Below are 20,218 nucleotides of genomic sequence, written 5' to 3'. Positions count from 1 at the left end.
AAAACATGGCATAACTGATTACTAATACTATTCATTAATTCGTTGGTTTGGTTTCTTAAAAATGTGAATTTGATACTTTACTCTGGCAAGTGAAATAACCGTTGGTGTATTGGGACAAATCATTTTTAATACGCTTAAATTGAGTTGGTGGATGCATCAAAAGTAGACCATGACTGCAAGTTTTTTACTTCTCACTGCTGAAAGTTAGATGTCATTGCAAATTGCATTAAAATTCTACTGATTAAATGAGTAAGAGGTGAATACTAGTCAGAATCAAGGATTCATTTCTGTACAAGTAAGCCAAAAAAGCCAACAGTATAGTCCTCCTCTTAACTTGGACTATGAATTCTAGTAAAGTTTCTGCCTCATTTGTATATTCCTTTTACACCAAAAGTGAAGTAACATGAGATAAAATCTAACTTGATCCTGTGCACTGATTTTTGTTTCTCTTCAACGCATCTTGAAATAGTTAAACGGTTGACTTAACTTCTTGTTTTGTTGACCTTAAGGTTCTCCTGTAATTAGTAGTTAACTTAATCTCTTTCTCTTGTGCTTCTGGAGATATTTTCATGCATCTTTGCTGCTAAGTTTTGGACATGAAACACTACTTGTGCAATTTGTATTAGAACTTGTGCTGACATATCCCCATCACGTAATAAAGTTTAATGGTCATCAAAGCACTATAAATCTCTAATCAAATGTGCTTACTGTAAAAGAAATTTTTATTCGTTCTACTTTTCATCCATTGAAATATTTCACAGTTTCTTGTAAACTTCTTAGTATTGATTTAAAGTATTTTAATCCTTCATGTTAAATACAAAATTATGTTGTACTCGTAGGATCAATGGCCCTCACTTAATTAATTTTAATCCTTTAGAAATCGAGGTGTGCCATTTAGTTGAATTTCCATGGCCCTCGCAAAGTTGAAAGTGCGCAGTTGCTTTAAGCACGCCATTTTAAAATTACTTTCCTAAACTCAGGTGTGCATTTATGTGACCCAAATTCAAATCTCAACAACGTTAGATAAAATGTGTCGTGGATTGTGGGTGCATTTATGTGACATGGTTCAAGACATGTTTTAAATAATGTTGAATCTTCCTAAAAATATGTAAATAAAAGCGGTTATAAAGTTAAAATTGCACCATAGGCTAAAACATGTTTTAAAATCAGATAAATAGGCCAATTATAACAGTTGAGCGACTGTGCTAGAACCACGGAATCCAGGAATGTCTAACACCTTCTCCCGGATTAACAGAATCCTTACCCGAATTTTTGTGTTCGCGGACTGTAAAACAGAGTCAATCTTTTTCTCGACTCAGGATTTTAAACCGGTGACTTGGGACACCATAAATTATCTCAAGTGGCGACTCTGAATTCAATAATTAATCCCGTTTCGATTGTCACTTAAATTGGAAAAAACTCCATTATATACTACCCTTCCCCGAGGGTGTAGGTAAATAGGAGGTGTGACAGCTCTGGCGACTCTGCTAGGTAAACCGAGCTTGTTACATATGTAGTTAATACGAGGACCAGTGAGGGACTTGGTGAAAATATCTGCAAGCTGATCATTCGACTTCACAAACTTTGTAGCAATATCTCCCGAGAGTATCTTTTCTCTGACAAAGTGACAGTCAATCTCAATGTGTTTAGTTCTCTCATGGAACACTGGATTTGACGCAATATGAAGAGCAGCTTGATTATCACACACAAGTCCCATCTGACTAATCTCACCAAATTTCAACTCCTTGAGAAACTGTTTGATCCAAATTAGCTCACATGTCTCCATAGTTATTGCTCGATATTCTGCTTCGGCACTAGACCAAGAAACCATATTCTGTTTCTTGATCTTCCAAGACACAAAATTTCCTCCTACTAAGACACAATATCCAGATGTAGAACGTCTATCAAAAGGTGATCCTACCCAATCAGCATCTGAGTATCCAACGATCTGCTCATGGTATCGATCCTCAAACAATAAACCTTTTCTTGGAGCTGATTTTATATACCGAAGAATGCAAACAACTGCATCTCAATGACTATCACATGGAGAATCCATAAACTAACTCACAACACTCGCAGGAAAGGAAATGTCAGGTCTTGTCATTGTAAGGTAATTTAATTTACCAACCAACTGCCTATATCTTGCAGGATCGCTAAGAGGCTCCCCCTGTCCTAGCAGAAGTTTAGAATTCGGATCCATCGGAGTGTCAACAGGTCTACAACCTGTCATTGTCTCCTCAAGAATATCTAAGGCGTACTTCCGTTGTGAGATCACAATACCTGAGCTAGACTGAGCGACCTCGATACCCAGAAAATACTTTAGTTTGCCCAGGTCCTTAGTCTGAAAGTGTTGAGAGAGATGTTGCTTCAATTTAGTAATACCATCCTGATCATTGCCGGTAATAACAATATCATCAACACAGACCACCAAATAAATACAGAGACTCGAAGTAGAGTGCCGATAAAACATAGAGTGATCAGCTTCACTCCGAGTCATGCCAAACTCCTGGATAACTGTGCTGAACTTACCAAACAAGCTCGAGGAAACTGCTTTAGACCATAAAGTGATCGGCGCAAGCAACATACAAGGCCACGAGACTCCCGCTTAGCAACAAACCCAGGTGGTTACTCCATATAAACTTCATCCTCAAGGTCACCATGTAAAAAGGCATTCTTAATGTCCATCTGATAGAGAGGCCAATGGAGAACATCAACCATGGATAGAAAAAGGCGGACTGATGCTACCTTAGCCATGGGAGAGAAGGTATCGCTGTAATCAAGCCCAAATATCTGAGTATATCCCTTGGCAACAAGACGGGCCTTAAGGCGATCAATCTTGCCATCCGAACCAACCTTGACTGCATATATCCAATGACAACCAACAGTAGATTTACCTAAAGGAAGAGAAACGAGCTCCCAAGTACCACTCGTATGTAAAGCTGACATCTCGTCAGTCATAGCCTGTCGCTATCCTGGATGAGACAATGCTTCCCCTGTAGACTTAGGGGTGGAAACAGAGGACAAAGAAGATATAAAAGCATAATAGAGTGATGATAAACGATGATAACTTAAATCGACATAATAGGGATTAGGATTAAGGGTGGTCTGTATACCTTTTCGAAGTGCAATCGGTGTGCTAGGAAGAGACAAGTACGCAGTAGGAGCAGAGTTAGGTGCAGGACATGAATCAGCTGGACCTGATGTTGGGTGCGGACGACGATGATATGTTAAGAGTGGTGTTCCTGTGGTGGGGAGTCTAGGAGGAGCCACACTAGACTCCCCAACGGTTGGAATAGGTAAGACTTCTGTGGCAGAAGGTGAATGGGGAGCTATAGTAAACTCCTTAAAGGTCGGTATAGGTAAGACCTCAGATATATCAAGATGGTAAGAATGTTCAGAAGAGGTAAAGAAAGGTTTAGACTCAAAAAATGTGACGTTAGATGACATAAAGTGCCTACGAAGATCAGGTGAGTAACAACGATATCCCTTCTGAACACGAGAATAACAAAGGAAGACACACTTGAGAGCATGGGGAGCTAACTTATTTTTCCCAGGGGCTAAGTTATGAACGAAACAAGTGCTCCCAAAAACACGAGGGGGAACAGAGTATAAGGGTGACTGGAGAAACAATACTGCATATGGAATATGATTCTGGATGGGAGATGAAGGCATCCGATTAACCAAATAACAAGTTGTGAGAACTGCATCGCCCCAAAAATGAGATTCAATGAGAAGTGTGCGAGCAGTCTTAATGATGTGCCTATTATTTCTCTCTACAACCCTATTTTGCTGAGAGGTATAAGGACAAGAGGTTTGATGAATAATTCTTTGGAAAGTCATAAACTGCTGAAATTGAGAGGATAAATATTCTAAGGCATTATCACTGCGAAACGTGCGAATAAAAACACCAAATTGATTTTTAATTTTAGCACAAAAATTCTGGAATATAAAAAACAACTCAGAACGATTTTTCATTAAGAAAATCCAAGTACATCTTGAATGATCATCAATGAAACTAACAAAATAACGAAATCCCAAGGTTGAACTGACTCTACTAGGACCCCATATATCAGAATGAACTAAAAAAATAGACTCTGCATGACTCTCAATACTACGAGGAAAGGAGGCTCAGGTATGTTTCCTGAGCTGACATGACTCACACTCTAATGTAGATAAACTAGACAAACTAGGCACCATCTTCTGAAGCTTGGATAAGCTTGGATGTCCTAAATGTCTGTGAATTAAGTCCGGAGGATCTGTAACTAGACATGCCTTGGAAGAATTGAGTGAGTTAAGGTAGTAAAGGCCTTCTGATTCAAGTCTTGTTCCAATTGTCTGTCCCGTAATGCGATCCTGCATAATAAAAGAATCATCAATAAAATATATACCACAATGGAGGGCACGAGTCAAACGACTAACATATGCAAGATTAAAAGGACAGTCAGGACATAAAGAACAGAATCTAGAGTGATAGAGGGTAGGGGATTCGCTTGTCTAACTCCTTTTACTTTAGTTTGAGACCCATCGGCTAAAGTAATAGTGGGAAGAAACTGTGAATACGGGTGGGCCGGGCCGGGCTGGGTAGGAAAAATTTTGAACCGTACGGGTTTGGAACCGGGCCGGTTATGGGTTAGGGATTACCGGGCTTAACGGGTTCGGGTTCATCCGGGTAAAAAATAAATCGTAAGGGTTACGGGTCCAAGGGGCCGGGCCGGGTCGGGTTAGTATTTTTTTATTTTTTTTGTGTGTTTTGTATAACTATTGTAATCATATTAATATAAAGTAAAATATAAAGAATACAATGAAGATGTAAAAAAATTGCACTTGTAAATTGCAAGTGCTACATTTATTTCAAAATTCAAACTTACAAATTGAAATATTTACATTTAATAACAAGTAAATTAACGAAAAAAGTAAATTCACAGGTTTTGCATTGCCTTAGACTCTAAAACCTTAAAAAATAATTGAAATCTAGCCTTTAAACCGATCTGGTCCGGGCTGGGCCAGGCCGGGCCAGGCCGGTTAACCGATTCTACAGGAATTTTGGTTGACCGGGTTTGACCAGTCCGGTTAACCGGTAGGATTTAAGTAAACAGACCAACCCCCCTACCCCTTTAACCCAGCCCCACCCGGCCCCCTTGTACCGGTCCGGGCCGGTTCCAGTTTTAACCGGTCTGGGCCGGTCCGGAAACAGGCTGACCCGGCCCATTAGACACCCATAGTGGGAAGAGACTGTGAATACACAATATTTGACAAAAGTGATTTATTACTAGAGATATGATCAGAAGAACAAGAGTACTAGACTGGGAAACATAAGCAAAAGAATTACCAGCAACAGAAGTATCAGTTTGAGCAATAGAGGCTACTTGTGGAGATGTCTGCTTATTTGCTCGATACTGAAGGAACTCATTATACTCCCCTTCAGATAAAGAAAAAACCTGGTTACCTGTAGTCTCGGTCTGAGCAACATAATCATTTTTTAGTGTGTCCAAGTTTATGACAATAAGAGCACTTGGGTCTAGATCTTCCAAAACGACCTATTCCTCGTCTATTCTCCATAGTTTGAGATGCCCGATTGTCCACTAACTGGGATACGAGAACAGATGAGTCAAGTGTCTATGATGAGCTCGCTGGGTGACTTGGTGCTGCAGCAAGGCGAAGTAATCGAGAGAATAATTCATCAACTGTGGGGACAGTCGAACTAGCTAAAATCTGGTCACGTACTGAATCAAGGTCATTAGGGAGTCCAGCGAGTGTAAGAACTAGAAACATCTTCTTTCGTTGCTCTTGTTGCTTTTCAATACTAGCAGAAACTGGCATCAACGTTTCAAATTCTTCCATGACTGCCTGTACTTGTCCCAAGTAAGTAGACATATCCAATTCCTGTTTCTTCAAGCTTGTCATTCGCGATATTACATCATAGAAACGAGATATGTCATTAGTGTATAAATTACGAGCCTTTTCCCAAACTAAATAATATGTCTGGAATGGACGAAACAAGGGCATCAACTTGGAATCAATAGATCGTCACAGGATACTACATAGCTGAGCATCGACCTTCTCCCAAAGTGTTTTGGCCTTTTCATCACCTTCGCTAGTCTTTTTTGTTAAATGATCTTGAACTCATTGACCTTTACACCACAACTTGATAGATGAAGCCCAAGCTAAGTAGTTTGAACTTTCCATTAAAGGTTCTAATGTAATCATAACATCGGAACTGCCAGAACCCGAGTTTTTAGACCCGAAAGCATCGACTCCCAAAGACATCGTTGGATTGAAGTGAGGTCTATAAAATTGTCACCAAATAACAGAAAGAATCAATTGAAAATTCGCTGAAATAGATGAAGGAGACACTGTTTTTGCCAGAAAATTACTGTAGCTGTTGGAAAAAATCAGTGTAGTCGCCGGAAAACTCAAAGTGGTCAGAATCAAATGAAAACAGTATGGGTGGGGTCGGAATTGGTACACGAACCAACTGTTCTGAAGAAATTTTTTCAAAAAATGACCGGAGGATGCTGCACACGCCGGCGCTTGAGCTTCTAGTGGCGTGTAGGGGCGCGTTGGGAGGCTGTTGCCGGAGATTTTTATGGGTTTCGGTCACCGGACAGTGGTGACTCTTGTGGTAGTATTGAATTTTACACAACACTGAAAGAGACAACGCAGACGCAAACAACCTTGAAAAAGCCGCCAAAAAAAGGCTTCCGGTGACTAATTTCTCTTCCCGAAACCGCTGGAATTTATGCACAGCGATAAATCTCTCACAGTTGTTCTGATACCATGTGAGAAAGCACGGGAGAAAATATTATTGATATTATTCTCATATGTTAAACATGATACAATGAACCCTATATATATAACATGTCTTACTCCTAATATATATAGGATTAGGGTTATTACTAGTATTTACATAACTATTCTAACAGCTATGAAGTGCTATGAAGTCCAATTCCTACGTGTATTGTGATAAAGTGTCCAATAACAACTCTAAGACTATTTTGAATTCTAAGTGAAATACGTTTTACTGAATAGCCTTCTCCAACCTCTACAAATTATGCCTTCCTTGAAAGTGGCATATCGATTGGCATTGAAGTATTTTCTTACTATTACTTTAAGTCTAGTCTTCAAAAGTTTAAAGACGCTGACAAGTCTTAAAGTATAGGGCATTTGTAAGTATATAAATTTTATTAAAATTAAATTCATAATAATTTGAATTATCTTTTAAATTCAAGATATATTAGTCCAAATAAATACTATGGGCTAATACAACTGAATTAATTATATAAGTCCAATATATATATATATAGATTAAATAAATAAGTCTTAATCCATTGGGTTAGCCCATTTAATTGGGCTAAGGTGATGAGCCCACTTCATTAAGCCCAAGATGTCATCTTCCTAGAGGCCTAGTTTAGTGTCACGTGTCAAATGACGTTGCATGCCAAGTCAAACAGAAGAGATAGTGAAATTATGTCATGTGTCAAAATGACAAGGCATGTCAAATCAAATTAAAAGACCAATGAAATCACGCCACATGTGCAAGTGACATGTTCTGGCCATCAAATGCGGCGATGTCACACTTCAATTTGATTGGTCGGAAAGAGTTTGTTCTTATCACAACTCCTCCCTTCCACAACTATAAATAGGGGTCTTCATAACTCAGAGAAGACACAAGAAGTTATAACAAGAAGCAAGAAAGAGCTCGTGAATCAAACACTGCAAATTTCTCCACAAGTTTCAAGCTTCAAGCAATCAAGTTCAAGTTCAAGCTCAAGTACGAAGAACAAATCACGCTCAAGCTCAAGAACGAAGAACAAATCAACATTCAAGGAGTAAGAGTTCAAATCAAAGTTCGTGCTAGTTGAATTCAAGATCATCGTTCGTGACGACATATATAGATTAAAGATCAAGCTCAAAGGCCCTTGAATTTATTTAATATTGGAAGGAAGAATCAGAGGATTCATATAGATTGTACACTCAAATATTCGAAATAAAATACTACGATTATTGTAATATTTTGGGAAATTACCAGCTATGTCCATTTATAAGTAGCTCATTACAAAAATTGGTCAATTGATAAAATATTACTAATATTAGCCAAATTAGCCAATTAGATATTTGTAGCAAAAAAATATCAAATTTTTGCTTTGTTTTGAGTGGGTGTTATTAGAATAGATTGGGCACAACTTAAGGAGCTTGAATCTCAGTTTTGGGATGATTTGGTGAAGTTTTGAGGTTGTTTGAATTGAAAATTCAAAGTAAAAGCTGAACATGAAAAAAAATGATGTGTATCACACTGTGTATCACATATGTATCATATTTGTATCAATTGTGTATCACATGTATATCCATGTATACCTGTGTGTGAGATACATGCGTGACACATGTTTGATACATGTGTCGCAGAACTTTTTTGAACTCGATTTAATTAAGAATTTTGATACAAAACCAATCCAAATCACCTCCAATCTTCCTCAAATTTTGCATATTGACGTATCTATATATTTTCAATGAATTTCAACTATACCCATTGAAAAAGTTCCTTTTTTGTTTAGATTTTTGGAATATTGTATAGATTTTTGTATTTCATCACCTTATTTGCTACCTCGTCCATGAAATTTCATTTCCGTCTTGTATCTAATGTTGTTAATCACGCTTAAAAATATAGAAAATGATTTTTACATGTGATTCTTTGATAGAAAGAACCCTATTATTTGGTTTTCAATTTTTGTTGGCTAGTTTTGATAAGTCTATGACTAATGGCTAGAGATTGGTAAGTTGAGATTTATTTGGGACATTTGTGTAAGTTTCCCTAATATTTTTTGGTCTTGATTTTATTTTCTTGACGCAATTTATTGTCCAAAAAGTCGAAGAGAAAGAAAAGCAAAGAAGGAACCTACAATTACTAGCGATGACTCATAGAAAATCACGAAGGATGATGCATTTTTATTTTGTAGCTTGCAAATTAATTATTTTTTCCTTTACCAGGTAGAATACAAAGAGCAAGAATAAAAATTCGGGCTAAGAATAAAATCTTCTGATCTTTAAGTTGTTTAACTTTTAGAATGTAATAAATATAGTGAGACCTCTCTATAACAATCTCCTTATATAACAATACTTCTTTCTAAAAGCCAAATTTTTCAGGAGCCAAATCTCATATTGTATTATAATATATGTTTTCTATAATAACAATTCGCTATAACATCCAAAATTATCCGGAACAAATGAGGTTGTTATAGAGAGGTTTGCCTGTAGTATATATTTTTTTTGGTATTATATTAAGGACTTGTTTAGCAATTCTAATTTTAATTTGGAAAGATTTTCTAGGCTTACCCAAAATAGAAACTTGGCCAATGCCTCCCAGAACAAAGAGCTTACGCCTCCCGATACTTTCACCCTCTGATTGCCCCAATGCATTTTTACTATGTTTCACCTCGGGGCAATCCCTAAAAGCGCGTTTTAAAATACTTATTGAATTATTCACACAAGACGAGAACTGATGCAACTGTTATTATTTTCTGTCCTTGGTGCCTAAAATGCTTTCTTATGATAATAAGAAAACTTTAAACAACTTATATTTGTAATTAGCCAACAATAAAGTGGAAAACTGAATCATTTTAATATCAATATGAAAGTAAACCAAAATCTTCACATTTGCCGAGAACATCTAATTTGCAAACACATTTATGACCTAAAATATTCATCCTTATTCAGTTTTTTTTTTGCTCAAAATTTTGCTTGCTTTTGACATCAGCATAACTTATTTACGTCAGTCACAGCTTATTAGACAATCATTATTTGTGCTAGACTAACCTAGAAATTTCTTCAAGTATGTGCTGATGGCATGGCCTACATTCTTTTAATGAGCTGAATAGACTTGCTTCTGTGATCGATCGGGCTATGCAATTTTACTCTTTCTAGATTTGAGATTGAAAGTTTTCAAAGAAAAACAAGCCCTTCTTATACTTTGTCTATGTCAAAGAAATATCGGGATATATGTATTTGTAAAAATCTAAAAGGTTAAGCTTGAATAAATGAGAACAAAAAGATAAAATATCAAAATTGCAAAGATTAGATTTGGAAATGTGATATACGTATTGGAATTATAAGAAGTTAAGCTTCTAGAAAATGTGAAATCTATATGTACAATGTAAATTATTGGAAGTTTCAACTCAAGTTTGTATTTTATTTTTAAGTTCAAAAAAAAACTAATGGTGTAAAAATCCACAAGTGCCTCATGAATGTCGGAGGGTAGTATATATATAATGCTCTTTCAAAGATATATAGTGGTTCTACCTCAAATTGCAGATTAGTATAAATGCGATCGTCCATGTTCCAATTGTTTAGTGCAAATTCTATCGTCATGAAACTTTTTTCAATGTTGATCTGCCTTTGTAGTGAATTTAAGTTAAAGAAACATCAGAAGCCAGCAACCTGCTCCTCAAATATGAATTGCATCCAACATTTTTAAACAAAAAGAAAGTTTGTTTGATATACTGGGATTGATCAGTGTTGAAGAGTAATTTAAAGTTGCAGTGGAAAACTATAATGGTTTGGAATTCGATATTTGCTAGTTTATTTAACTCATGTCTAGTTGGAATTTGTAGTCAAAATTATATAGGAATATTTCTAACACATGTCTAGCTGAATTCCATGTCATTGAAAGAGTACAATAATAATAGTAGTACAATCAAACATCTCTATAACAGCCTCGTTTGTTCTGAATATTTTTGGATGTTATAGCAAAGTGTTATGTTATGTCTAGAAAATATATTATAACATAACATAAAAATTAGTTCTGCAAAAGTTTAACTTTTATAGTGAGGTGTTATTATATAGAAATACTATTATAGGGAAATTTCACTGTAATAGGTAATGGAAGAGACTACACGTCCATTAAAACATGTCCCACGTCGTCTTTCTTTGCATATTTACATCTTTGTACAAATATGTTAATTGATTTGGAGGGTAACAAAGCCATTTAGCTTTTGAAGGATATATTAATAATTTAATTTTTCACTTAAGTCTTATGTATATATACTGAGAGAGTATGAATTATGATATGAGAGATAGAAAGAGAGAGAGAGAGAGAGAGAGAGTGAGATCCTAGTTTAACTCGTATTCATAGCTCCATGACATTTTGTTGTGGTCTGTTGGTAGGTAGTGCCTAAAAGAATGACTACCTGTGATTCTCTATAACAAAGGAGGCCCTCTATAAAATTAGCCTCTTATTTCAAACTGATTTAAACTGGCTATTATAAATAGCTTTCTTGCTAGTTAGCAGACCTCACTTAAATAACACAAACTTATTACCCAAAAAATAAAAATAAAACAAACTAGTACCCAAAAAAAAAAAGGACCAATTATGTTGTACCCACATCTTCCTCTTACCCTATTCTTCTGTTTCTGCCTGTTTTTCTCGTTTTCATATGCTCATTACAAGCCCCATTGTGATTGTTCCTCTGCTCATAACAATAGCCATGAAAACATTCCCACTAACCCTGGTGGTAATTCTTCTCCTGCTCATAACAATACCCATGAAAATATTCCAACCAAGCCTGGAAATTCTTTCCCTCCTCAAAACAACAGCCATGAAAATATTCCAACCAAGCCTGGAAATTCTTTCCCTCCTCAAAACAACAGCCATGAAAATATTCCAACCAAGCCTGGAAATTCTTTCCCTGGTCATAACAATACCCATGAAAATATTCCAACCAAGCCTGGAAATTCTTCCCCTGTTCAAAACAACAGCCATGAAATTCCCAGTAACTCTTCCCCTCCTCAAAATAACAGCCATGAAATTCCAACCAAGCCTGGTAATTCATTCCCAGCTCATAATAACAGCCATGAATTTCCCACCAACCCTGGTAATTCTTCCCTTGCTCATGTTATATATCACTGGGCTTGTCGCCCGGCGCAACGCAATAATAAGTCTGAATTCTTAATTTCCTATCAATCTTTGAGACACTATCCAGTTTGCAAATGTTATTACCAATCTTAAATAAATGTTTTCTCTTCGGAAAGTATTTTCCACTCTCCAACCAAATACCAGAAAGTATTTTTCCACAAAAAAAGGGTCAATTACCCGATAATATTTTCTAGAAAATGACTTATGTCATAGAAAACACACCCTAAAGACTTCGTATTTTTAGTTTCTTAAAATTTAGTTTTAATTTAAATTTAAATTCAGGGCAATGTCTGTATTTTCACAAACAATATAAGGGCAATGTCTCTTTAAGAAAGTTGTTTCATGACTTGAAGTTTTTATCTGACATACAATTATTTTATTTTATAACAGGTAACTCTTCCCCTGCTCAAGATACTTCCACTAAGCATAATAACTATATAGGATGCTTCCACAAGGTCTATGCTTTTGGAGATTCCTACACTGATACCGGAAATGCTAAATTAGTGGGTGGTCTCAAGGTAAATTTCACTCAAAGCACGAGCATTTCAGCAAAATCGAAGAATGGCTTATGTGATGGGCATTTGGTGGTAGATTTTCTATGTGATGCTCTTAATCTACCACATTTGCCACCCTTCCAAAGTACCTCTATAAATTTCACATCTGGGGTCAATTTTGCAATAGCTGGATCAACAATTCTTCCCAAAGAGAAATTCTCGATGCAAAATATTACTAACCTATTTTGGAAAGGAATACCCTTGAACTTTCAAACTCAGATCGATTGGTTCAATAAGTTGAAGCAGCAGATGGGATGTACAGATAAAAGTGGAAAAAGTTGCAAGCCTGAATTGGAGAATGCTCTCTTCTGGATAGGCTCTGTTGGTGTTAGTGACTACGCTCGTATACAAGGGTCCTCTTTACCTACACGTTGGCTCACACAACAGTCTGTCGATCAAGTTAGCAAACTAATCGAGGTATGCACATGAAAAGTGTTTCACTTAAAGCTTTGACATAGTACTACTTATGCATTCGTATTAAAGTCTGTTTGGTCAAACTTTCAAATCTGCTCATTTTGAAAGGTGCTTTTTGTCAAATGCTGTTTTAGAAAAAGTAGTAGTTTGTGTTTGGCCAAATCATTTGAAATGCGCTTTATAAGAACAATTTGTTTTGGCCAATCTTTACAAAAGTGATTTTGAGTGTGAAATTACAAAGTGATAAAGCTAAGATTCACTTTACAATTACTATTAATATAATAGATGAATGATTTAAAATGTTTATTATGAGAGACTTTAATTAAAAAAATTATTTCATTTAATTAAAATCACATAGAGAAGGAACAAGTTCATGAGATTTTGGTCATATATGTATTGTTGGAAACGTATGAGGTTAGATTTTGTTTGTATTATGGAGATAGTAAATATAAATTTATGGTAAAGGTTTTTTTTTTTTTTTTTTTTTGATTAAACAGACTTTCTATTAATCAGAAAATATCTTTACAAAGCCAGGTAAATGCAGACCATTTACCTCCAAAATTCAGCTACACTAGGAGTCTAAGCTAAGTATACAATATAACTACTCCTATCATCAGGTCACTACAATTCCAAACATCAAAGTATATAAGTAATACAGTAGCTAAGCTAAGGATAGCAAGTATATTGTCCTCGACATGAGACGTATGGTAAAGGTATTTTTGTCCTTAAGAAAAATTAAAAAATCAACTTATGTTTTTAATGTTCAAGACAAAACTACTTGTTTCTTCCCCGCAGCAGAAAACAATTTCTGGTACTACTCAAAAGCATTTTTTCTCATAAGCTTGACCAAACACCTTAACTTTCCAAAATAAGCATTTTTTAAAGAATAATAGCAGCACAGATATCTGACATCACAGCAATGCTAAGTAGACAGTGTTAATATGTATAGGCATTGCTGGGAAGCGGAGCAAAGTACATCGTAGTTCAAGGCTTACCACCAATAGGATGCCTCCCACTACATATCTCATTATGTCCACTGAAAGCTGCACTTGATCATATGGGATGTGCAGCAGCTGTCAACACAGCAGTAATGGTCCACAACCAGATCCTGCAAAGGAGATTGGAAAGATTCCGTAGATTAAATCCTAATTGTCATATCTTATATGCTGATTACTGGAATGCATATCTAACAATTATGATGAACTTAAAGAAGTACCAATTTGAGGAAGCCTTCAAACCTTGCTGTGGAGCTACAGGAGGACCACTCAACTTCAACTTGCATTCGTTGTGTGGCTCACCTGGTACTGTCAGCTGCAACAATCCTAGCAAATTTATCAGCTGGGATGGTATCCATCTTACAGAAGCAATGAATCAGAAAGTCACTGATCTTTTCCTCAATCAAGGCTTCTGTCAACCATCTTTTAGCGAGCTGGTCAAAAGTAGGAGCGGGATGTAGATGGACTCAATGTAAGTTAGCAAATAATACCGCTCCGGACCAATCCAGAGAGCGAGATAATAATAGGAGTTATTCTCAGAGATGTTTCTTCCATTGCAAGAACGAGAAACTTTACAATAGGCAGATTACCTCTTTTATCATTAGCAGATAGACAACATTTGTGGAGTACAATAAATGTTTTCAACCAAGCTGACATTGTAAATGCACATGTAATGTCATGTACCAGTTGATATATGTGGTAATTTAATGAAGGATTGAAAATATACTCTTCCTTTGCTGAGCGTTTCAATAGCTTTTTGTGGCTTCACCTGTTAATAGGCTAGACACCCCAGAAAACTGCTCCTACACCAAAAATGCAAGTTTTGTAAAGATTTTTACTTTACAAAAGAAGAATGCTACTTTATCCCATCAAAACATCTTCTATTCCTCTCAAGAGAAATGGTCCACATGATGCATAAGGGGATGGACCTCCAAACTTGCTTTAGTCTTTTATCAATTCTTTGTCCTTGCCAATCTGATAGTAAGCATTTGATATTCTGTGGCATCACCCAGTCAACACCAAAGATGTTTAAATGGCTGATAGATTCTTTGTCCGTTTTCACACAAGTAACATCTGCTGCAAATAGAGAATCCTCTTCTCTGCAAATTGTCTTGGCAAAGACATGCTCCCTCGACAGCATTCCACTCAAAGCAGGGCATTTTGGTGTATTGTTTTGTCCTCCATGTCATCTTCCAATGCCAATTGTTGTTCCAGTTACTATCGAGCTTTTGGAGAAGATTGTAGAAACGTTTAATAGAGAAGAAGCCACTGCTGCTAGCAAGCCAAGTTTGAGATTTCATTCATCATGTTGTCATCAAGAGCAATTGGCTGCAAAAGAGTCAAAAGGTGACTGATATCTTGAATCACTAAGGTTTCTTCTAACTATAGATGCCATTCAGAGATGACAAAACAGTCACCAAACATAACATTTTTGTTCAGGGCTAAACTGACGAGAGTAGGGAATTCATCCTTCAATTTCCCTGTCTCAGTCCAACTATCTGTCCAAAATTTTATCTTCCTTCCAATCCCCACCTTCAACATGATATTGCTCTATATGTTGTTTTACCTGCACTGCTAAAACATAGAATTGTAGGAAGCATGTATTTTTTACATTGTTCCAAAGATTTAGCAAAAGGTGTACATAAAAGAAGGTATAATTTGCCATCAATCAGAAGTAAAGGTCATGCACTAACCATCCATGGATGGTGATATAACAGATTGTAATTGATGCAAAATTCTAAATAAGGAGCCCTGGGACATAATTTTGGAGAATTTTTATTGATCATGAAGCTGGCTTAAACGCCAAGACAAAGACAATAATGGAGGTGGTTATTTCTCTATGAAATTTAGGAGAATTACTCCCACCAGAATTTATGTACATTTGAAGGTTTTCTTTCTCTATCTGTACACTACTTATCTCAAACGCTTAATGTCATATTAGGTATTCATAATACATCAAGAACAGTGCATCAGGAGAATCCTTAGGCAGGCTGTTAACATATAGATAGAAACGCACTAAATCCTCTTTGGAAACAGTCTCTGGATCAACAACTTCTTCATTGCAGGTGAGGACCCACAAGTCTCTAGACTTAACTCTCTTCAAATTACCACGGCAAAAGGGGCAGGACTCTGATCTTGTATTCCTGCAAGGTAGAGAAAGCAAGATCGTTCTCAGCCAAGCTCCCAAAATAGTGAAAGAGATGAATAGAGAGAATGTAGGTATGATTCTTTCTTCTCAAGAAAATGTAGGAACATTACCAATCACGATAGCAATTAATGCACATCGAATGGCAGCAATTCGGTAGGACCATTTTGTTACAAGGCTCTAAGCATATTCCGCATTCATCTTCTCTCTCAGCTTCGATGTTGGCAAATTTAGAGTCTCCTTTCACTTTCTTCTGAGAACTTCCTATGCCATGATTTACAACTTTACTACTGTCCAGCTCCACCAAGTTAGAATGTAGCTGCTGTAGTGATGGAAGTATAACACCTGCAATATTGTCATTATTAAGGGCAAAGGTTAAAGAACAATTAAGGTAAGGAACCTGTTCCTAAAATGAGTGAGAAACTAAGTGGATAATAAGAGAATGAGCAACGAACCATAAAAGTCACTAATAGTTGCTCTCCTTCCGTGTCTGGATATCTTTGGTCTCCCATCTGTATGTACCTGCCAAAGGAGAGGGAATGTCAGAAAAATGACAAAAGCAGGTAAAAAGTTACATACAACTGCTTCCACTACATGATAATATTATGTACTACTATTGTTGTTGTCACTAATAAAGTGCGGAAAAGAAAAATATTGAATATTCTGCAAATTCAGAAGCAAATTGGAGTTTCATGATTCCTCTTTGGCATGTGACCTTTTACTTATACATAGGGTACACATCTATTGACTCTTCTAACGCATAACCCGTACATGAATGGAATTACAATTAGTTGCAAAAAGAAGGAAAGAGAAACGAACTCAGAATGAACAAGAGAAACAGGGGCCAAACCTTGTAAATGAGGACATGAAAGAGATTTAGATAACCGGGAAGCAAGCATGTGCACGAACTATCTATCCAACGGAGCAAAAACAGAAACACAGGAGCCAATCCACTGTATGCCAGTTTCATTTGAAGACGCGCTCCTCCCTTCTCTCTTGGAATTGCAGCAGCCCTGTAAACCAGCAAATCAGTTCAAGACCAAATGAATTCTGAGTAGACAGAAACAAGAATTAAAATCTATCAGCCGCAAAATCATCATCATGTCCAACGTCCCCCCCCCCACCCCCACCCCCCACCCCACACAGGAAAGAAACAATGCACAAAAATTTGATACTAAAGGGTGCTTCAAATGCCAAAAGTTGCAAGCATCAATATGCTGGAGAAAAAGCCTTTAAATCCCAATTTCCATCAGGGGTTACAACCTTAAAGTATGCCCCCAAAAAGCAAAGTGAAAACAAACACTAATAATCATTAAATCTTATCTTTTCAACAAAACCATATAAATAAGAAATTAGGCTTACCTTTTTCCAAGGAAATAACAAAAACTAAAACATTTCTGAAGCTAAAAACAGGCTCTCACACCTCCAACACCAAATCTTGCCAGTGGTAGAGCCACATTAAAGCATCAATATCCCAAAAGATTAACAAACCCCTAACTAATTAAGTAACTGTTATCTCCCTCCAATTACACAATAGCAGAACCATGGCGTTTATTATGAAAGCAACTATCCAAAATTGAAAGCATATCAATATATTGATACCCAGAAAGCAAAAAAATCAAGTCTTTAAGAAAGCAAAGCTTACAGAGTATTGGCATGCTGAATATCAGCCTCAAGAACTTTTAAAGAATCTTGATAAGAACTCATTCCAAGCTGATAATTAATCATCTCCATCCCCCCTCTTCTTTGGGTTTATGTATTTTCAGAAAGTATTTTTATCAAGAAAACTGCTTTATAAATGACAAGAGGAAATATATGTCGTTTTTTCTATCCAAAAACTGATCAACTGCAAAACCCACGATGTCCAATCTTGTTTTTCAAGAAGTCACAATAGAAAAAGAAACCCCTTTTTGATCCCTTCCACCCTTTTTCAAGCCTCTAACACTATCTTTATCAACAACAAAAAAATATATCGTTTAATCGGCTTTGAATGTGACAGCTTTCTGGTTTTAGTTGGTCATAATAAAGATGAAAAGAATTGCATATTTACTTGTTGGAAGAAAAAGAAAAGTGAGTTGGGGTTTTTGGTTTTGGTATGATTGATTCTTTTGCTATCATCACAAGTGATTGCTTTTCAACCAAGAACCCTTAAATAAGAAATAGAGACTGATAAAACAAGGACAATTAATAAAAATATTATCCTTTTAAGAACTAGTAATAAAAGTTTTCCTATTATTATATTTTATTATTAAAAAGTGCTGAACTAGGTAAAGTAAATTAATTATGAATTGATTTATTCACATTATAGTTTGCTCATTCAAGAAGTCAAAAAAGGAGAGCAGTTGATAAACTAGAAAGAATTGAAGGGAAAAGAAAGTGGGTAGAGATATTATTTTTCTATTTTAAGCACAATCATTGATTAATGTTAGGTGTCATTATCCAGCCAAATCAAAATTAATACTCCTTCTGTTTCACTTTATGTCAACCTATTTCTTTTTTGGTCCGTTCTACAAAGAATGAACTCTTTCTAAATTTGGTAACAATTTAGCTTAAAGTTACAACTCTACCCTTAATGAGAACGTTTATAACCACACAAATACTCTGGGCTCCATTTGGACTTGTTTAGGACCACAAATTCCAAAAATCTTAATTTTTTTCTTAAACTTTGTGCCCAGTCAAACAGATTCACATAAATTGAAACGGAGGGAATACTATTTAATTCGGTGGCTATTAAATGTACAACTTGTTCACATATATTACGTTACATGTCGCATTATTCTTTAGACTTCTCTGACTTATGGATATATAGTGTATATGATTCATTCGTTAGTACTCTAGACTATATTAAATTATTTTTATATATTTAATAATTTCAATAATTTAAATATTTTTTATTATTTAATTTTTTTTAAACTTACATATGTCCTGTTGTTTAACCAAAAATCTGAGTCTTTGGTCAAAGCTTAGAAATATAAAGAAATTCGGGTTACTGATAATCTGGAGACGAAAATAATAAAAGACTTTTGAGAATAACAAAGTAATAAGTAATTTTGTATTTCAGTGTAATCTCAATAATATTTCTTGTCCTTACAGATGTTGAGTCTTTCTCCTTTTATAGTTGATTCTATGAGAAGATGTAATGCCTTTGTCTTAATGAGGCAATTATGAGCAATAAATGACATTAAAAGAAACGTTACACAATCATTTTTATTTAATTCAAATTCCCTAACGTATTTGATATTTAATACTATATTTAGCCTCTTTTACGTCATCAAATTCGTATCTTCAACTTCTTCCGATCTTCGGTCTTTAAATGACTCGAATAGGTACGAGACTCGTACCTATTTGAGTAACGGTCCACACCTATGTTGTTTTCTTCTCCTCATATCTGTTGTCTCCCGTGCCTCTTGGCTATTTATTGCGTTTTGACCTTTTGGCCAGTCCATGTGTCATGACACGTCATCTTCAATATTTAGATTCAGTTTTTTTCCAATACAGATAGTCCCCCCACTTTCCATTTATTTATCAATTAAATATTTGGGAAGTGGATCTTCACGAAAAAGGAATTTTCGCCGTAATCAATGCTATGTCAGTACTGACGCTTCAGTTGTCTTTTCTATTTAGTACTCTGCACACGTGTCACCTTCTGATATGTATGTAATTCTACAGCCTTTTTCCAAGGCTTCTTCATCCCCTCTATTTACGAAGAGATAGTTGCATTTATTATAGGTTTTCCATCATTACGCTTCTTTGTTTGATGGTTGCTATTATACACATATTTAACTTTTTTTCCTTTGTCTTCTTCTTCATAAACCCTTAACAGATACTTTACTCTTTACTTTTGTTCCTTTCTCCTTTAGTTCATCCTTTCTCTGCAATGGCATCTCCGAATCCTAACCCTAAGAGAATCCCAATTCTTGATAGCTTCCCCAACGCCCCTGTAAGACATAGAAGGGGTAGAGGTGGCAGGCTTCGTAGCCTAGGATCCGTTCGTGGTGGTTCATCTGGTTCCATCACTCCTTCTTCTAGTTTTAGCACTATTTCTAGAGGTTCTATCACTAAGTAATCTTCTTCTAAAGGTAAAGAACTTTCTAAGCCTCTTCAAGAGCCTTTAGTTGAGGAAATAGTACCCAATGACTTGTCCTTTGAGAACGATAGGAAATCTCTTCGTGATCAAGTTGCTAATTTAGAGAAAGCTGACACT

At 36.0% G+C, this 20,218-nt stretch overlaps 2 protein-coding genes across 2 annotated transcripts; one reads left to right on the top strand and one right to left on the bottom strand.

The window, feature by feature from the left end:
• The first annotated feature begins 11,276 nt into the window (after nt 1–11,276).
• Nucleotides 11,277–14,601, top strand: LOC107761258 (GDSL esterase/lipase At3g48460-like). Its single transcript, XM_016579466.2, has 3 exons — nt 11,277–11,864; nt 12,296–12,876; nt 13,823–14,601. Exons 1-3 carry the CDS (start codon nt 11,363–11,365, stop codon nt 14,327–14,329), a joined length of 1,590 nt encoding a protein of 529 aa, XP_016434952.1. The 5' UTR covers nt 11,277–11,362; the 3' UTR covers nt 14,330–14,601.
• Nucleotides 14,602–15,621: 1,020 nt separating this feature from the next.
• LOC107761259 (E3 ubiquitin-protein ligase AIRP2-like) lies at nt 15,622–18,139 on the bottom strand. The gene is made up of 5 exons (XM_016579467.2): nt 17,660–18,139; nt 16,865–17,027; nt 16,470–16,536; nt 16,128–16,359; nt 15,622–16,012 (listed from the first exon to the last, which is right to left on the bottom strand). Exons 1-5 carry the CDS (start codon nt 17,746–17,748, stop codon nt 15,802–15,804), a joined length of 762 nt encoding a protein of 253 aa, XP_016434953.1. The 5' UTR covers nt 17,749–18,139; the 3' UTR covers nt 15,622–15,801.
• Nucleotides 18,140–20,218: the final 2,079 nt, after the last annotated feature.

The sequence above is a fragment of the Nicotiana tabacum genome, chromosome 5, assembly GCF_000715075.1.
Source record: "Nicotiana tabacum cultivar K326 chromosome 5, ASM71507v2, whole genome shotgun sequence".
Lineage (NCBI taxonomy): Eukaryota > Viridiplantae > Streptophyta > Magnoliopsida > Solanales > Solanaceae > Nicotiana > Nicotiana tabacum.
Note: the sequence above shows the minus strand (reverse complement) of the source record. Positions and strands in the feature narration are given on the sequence as shown.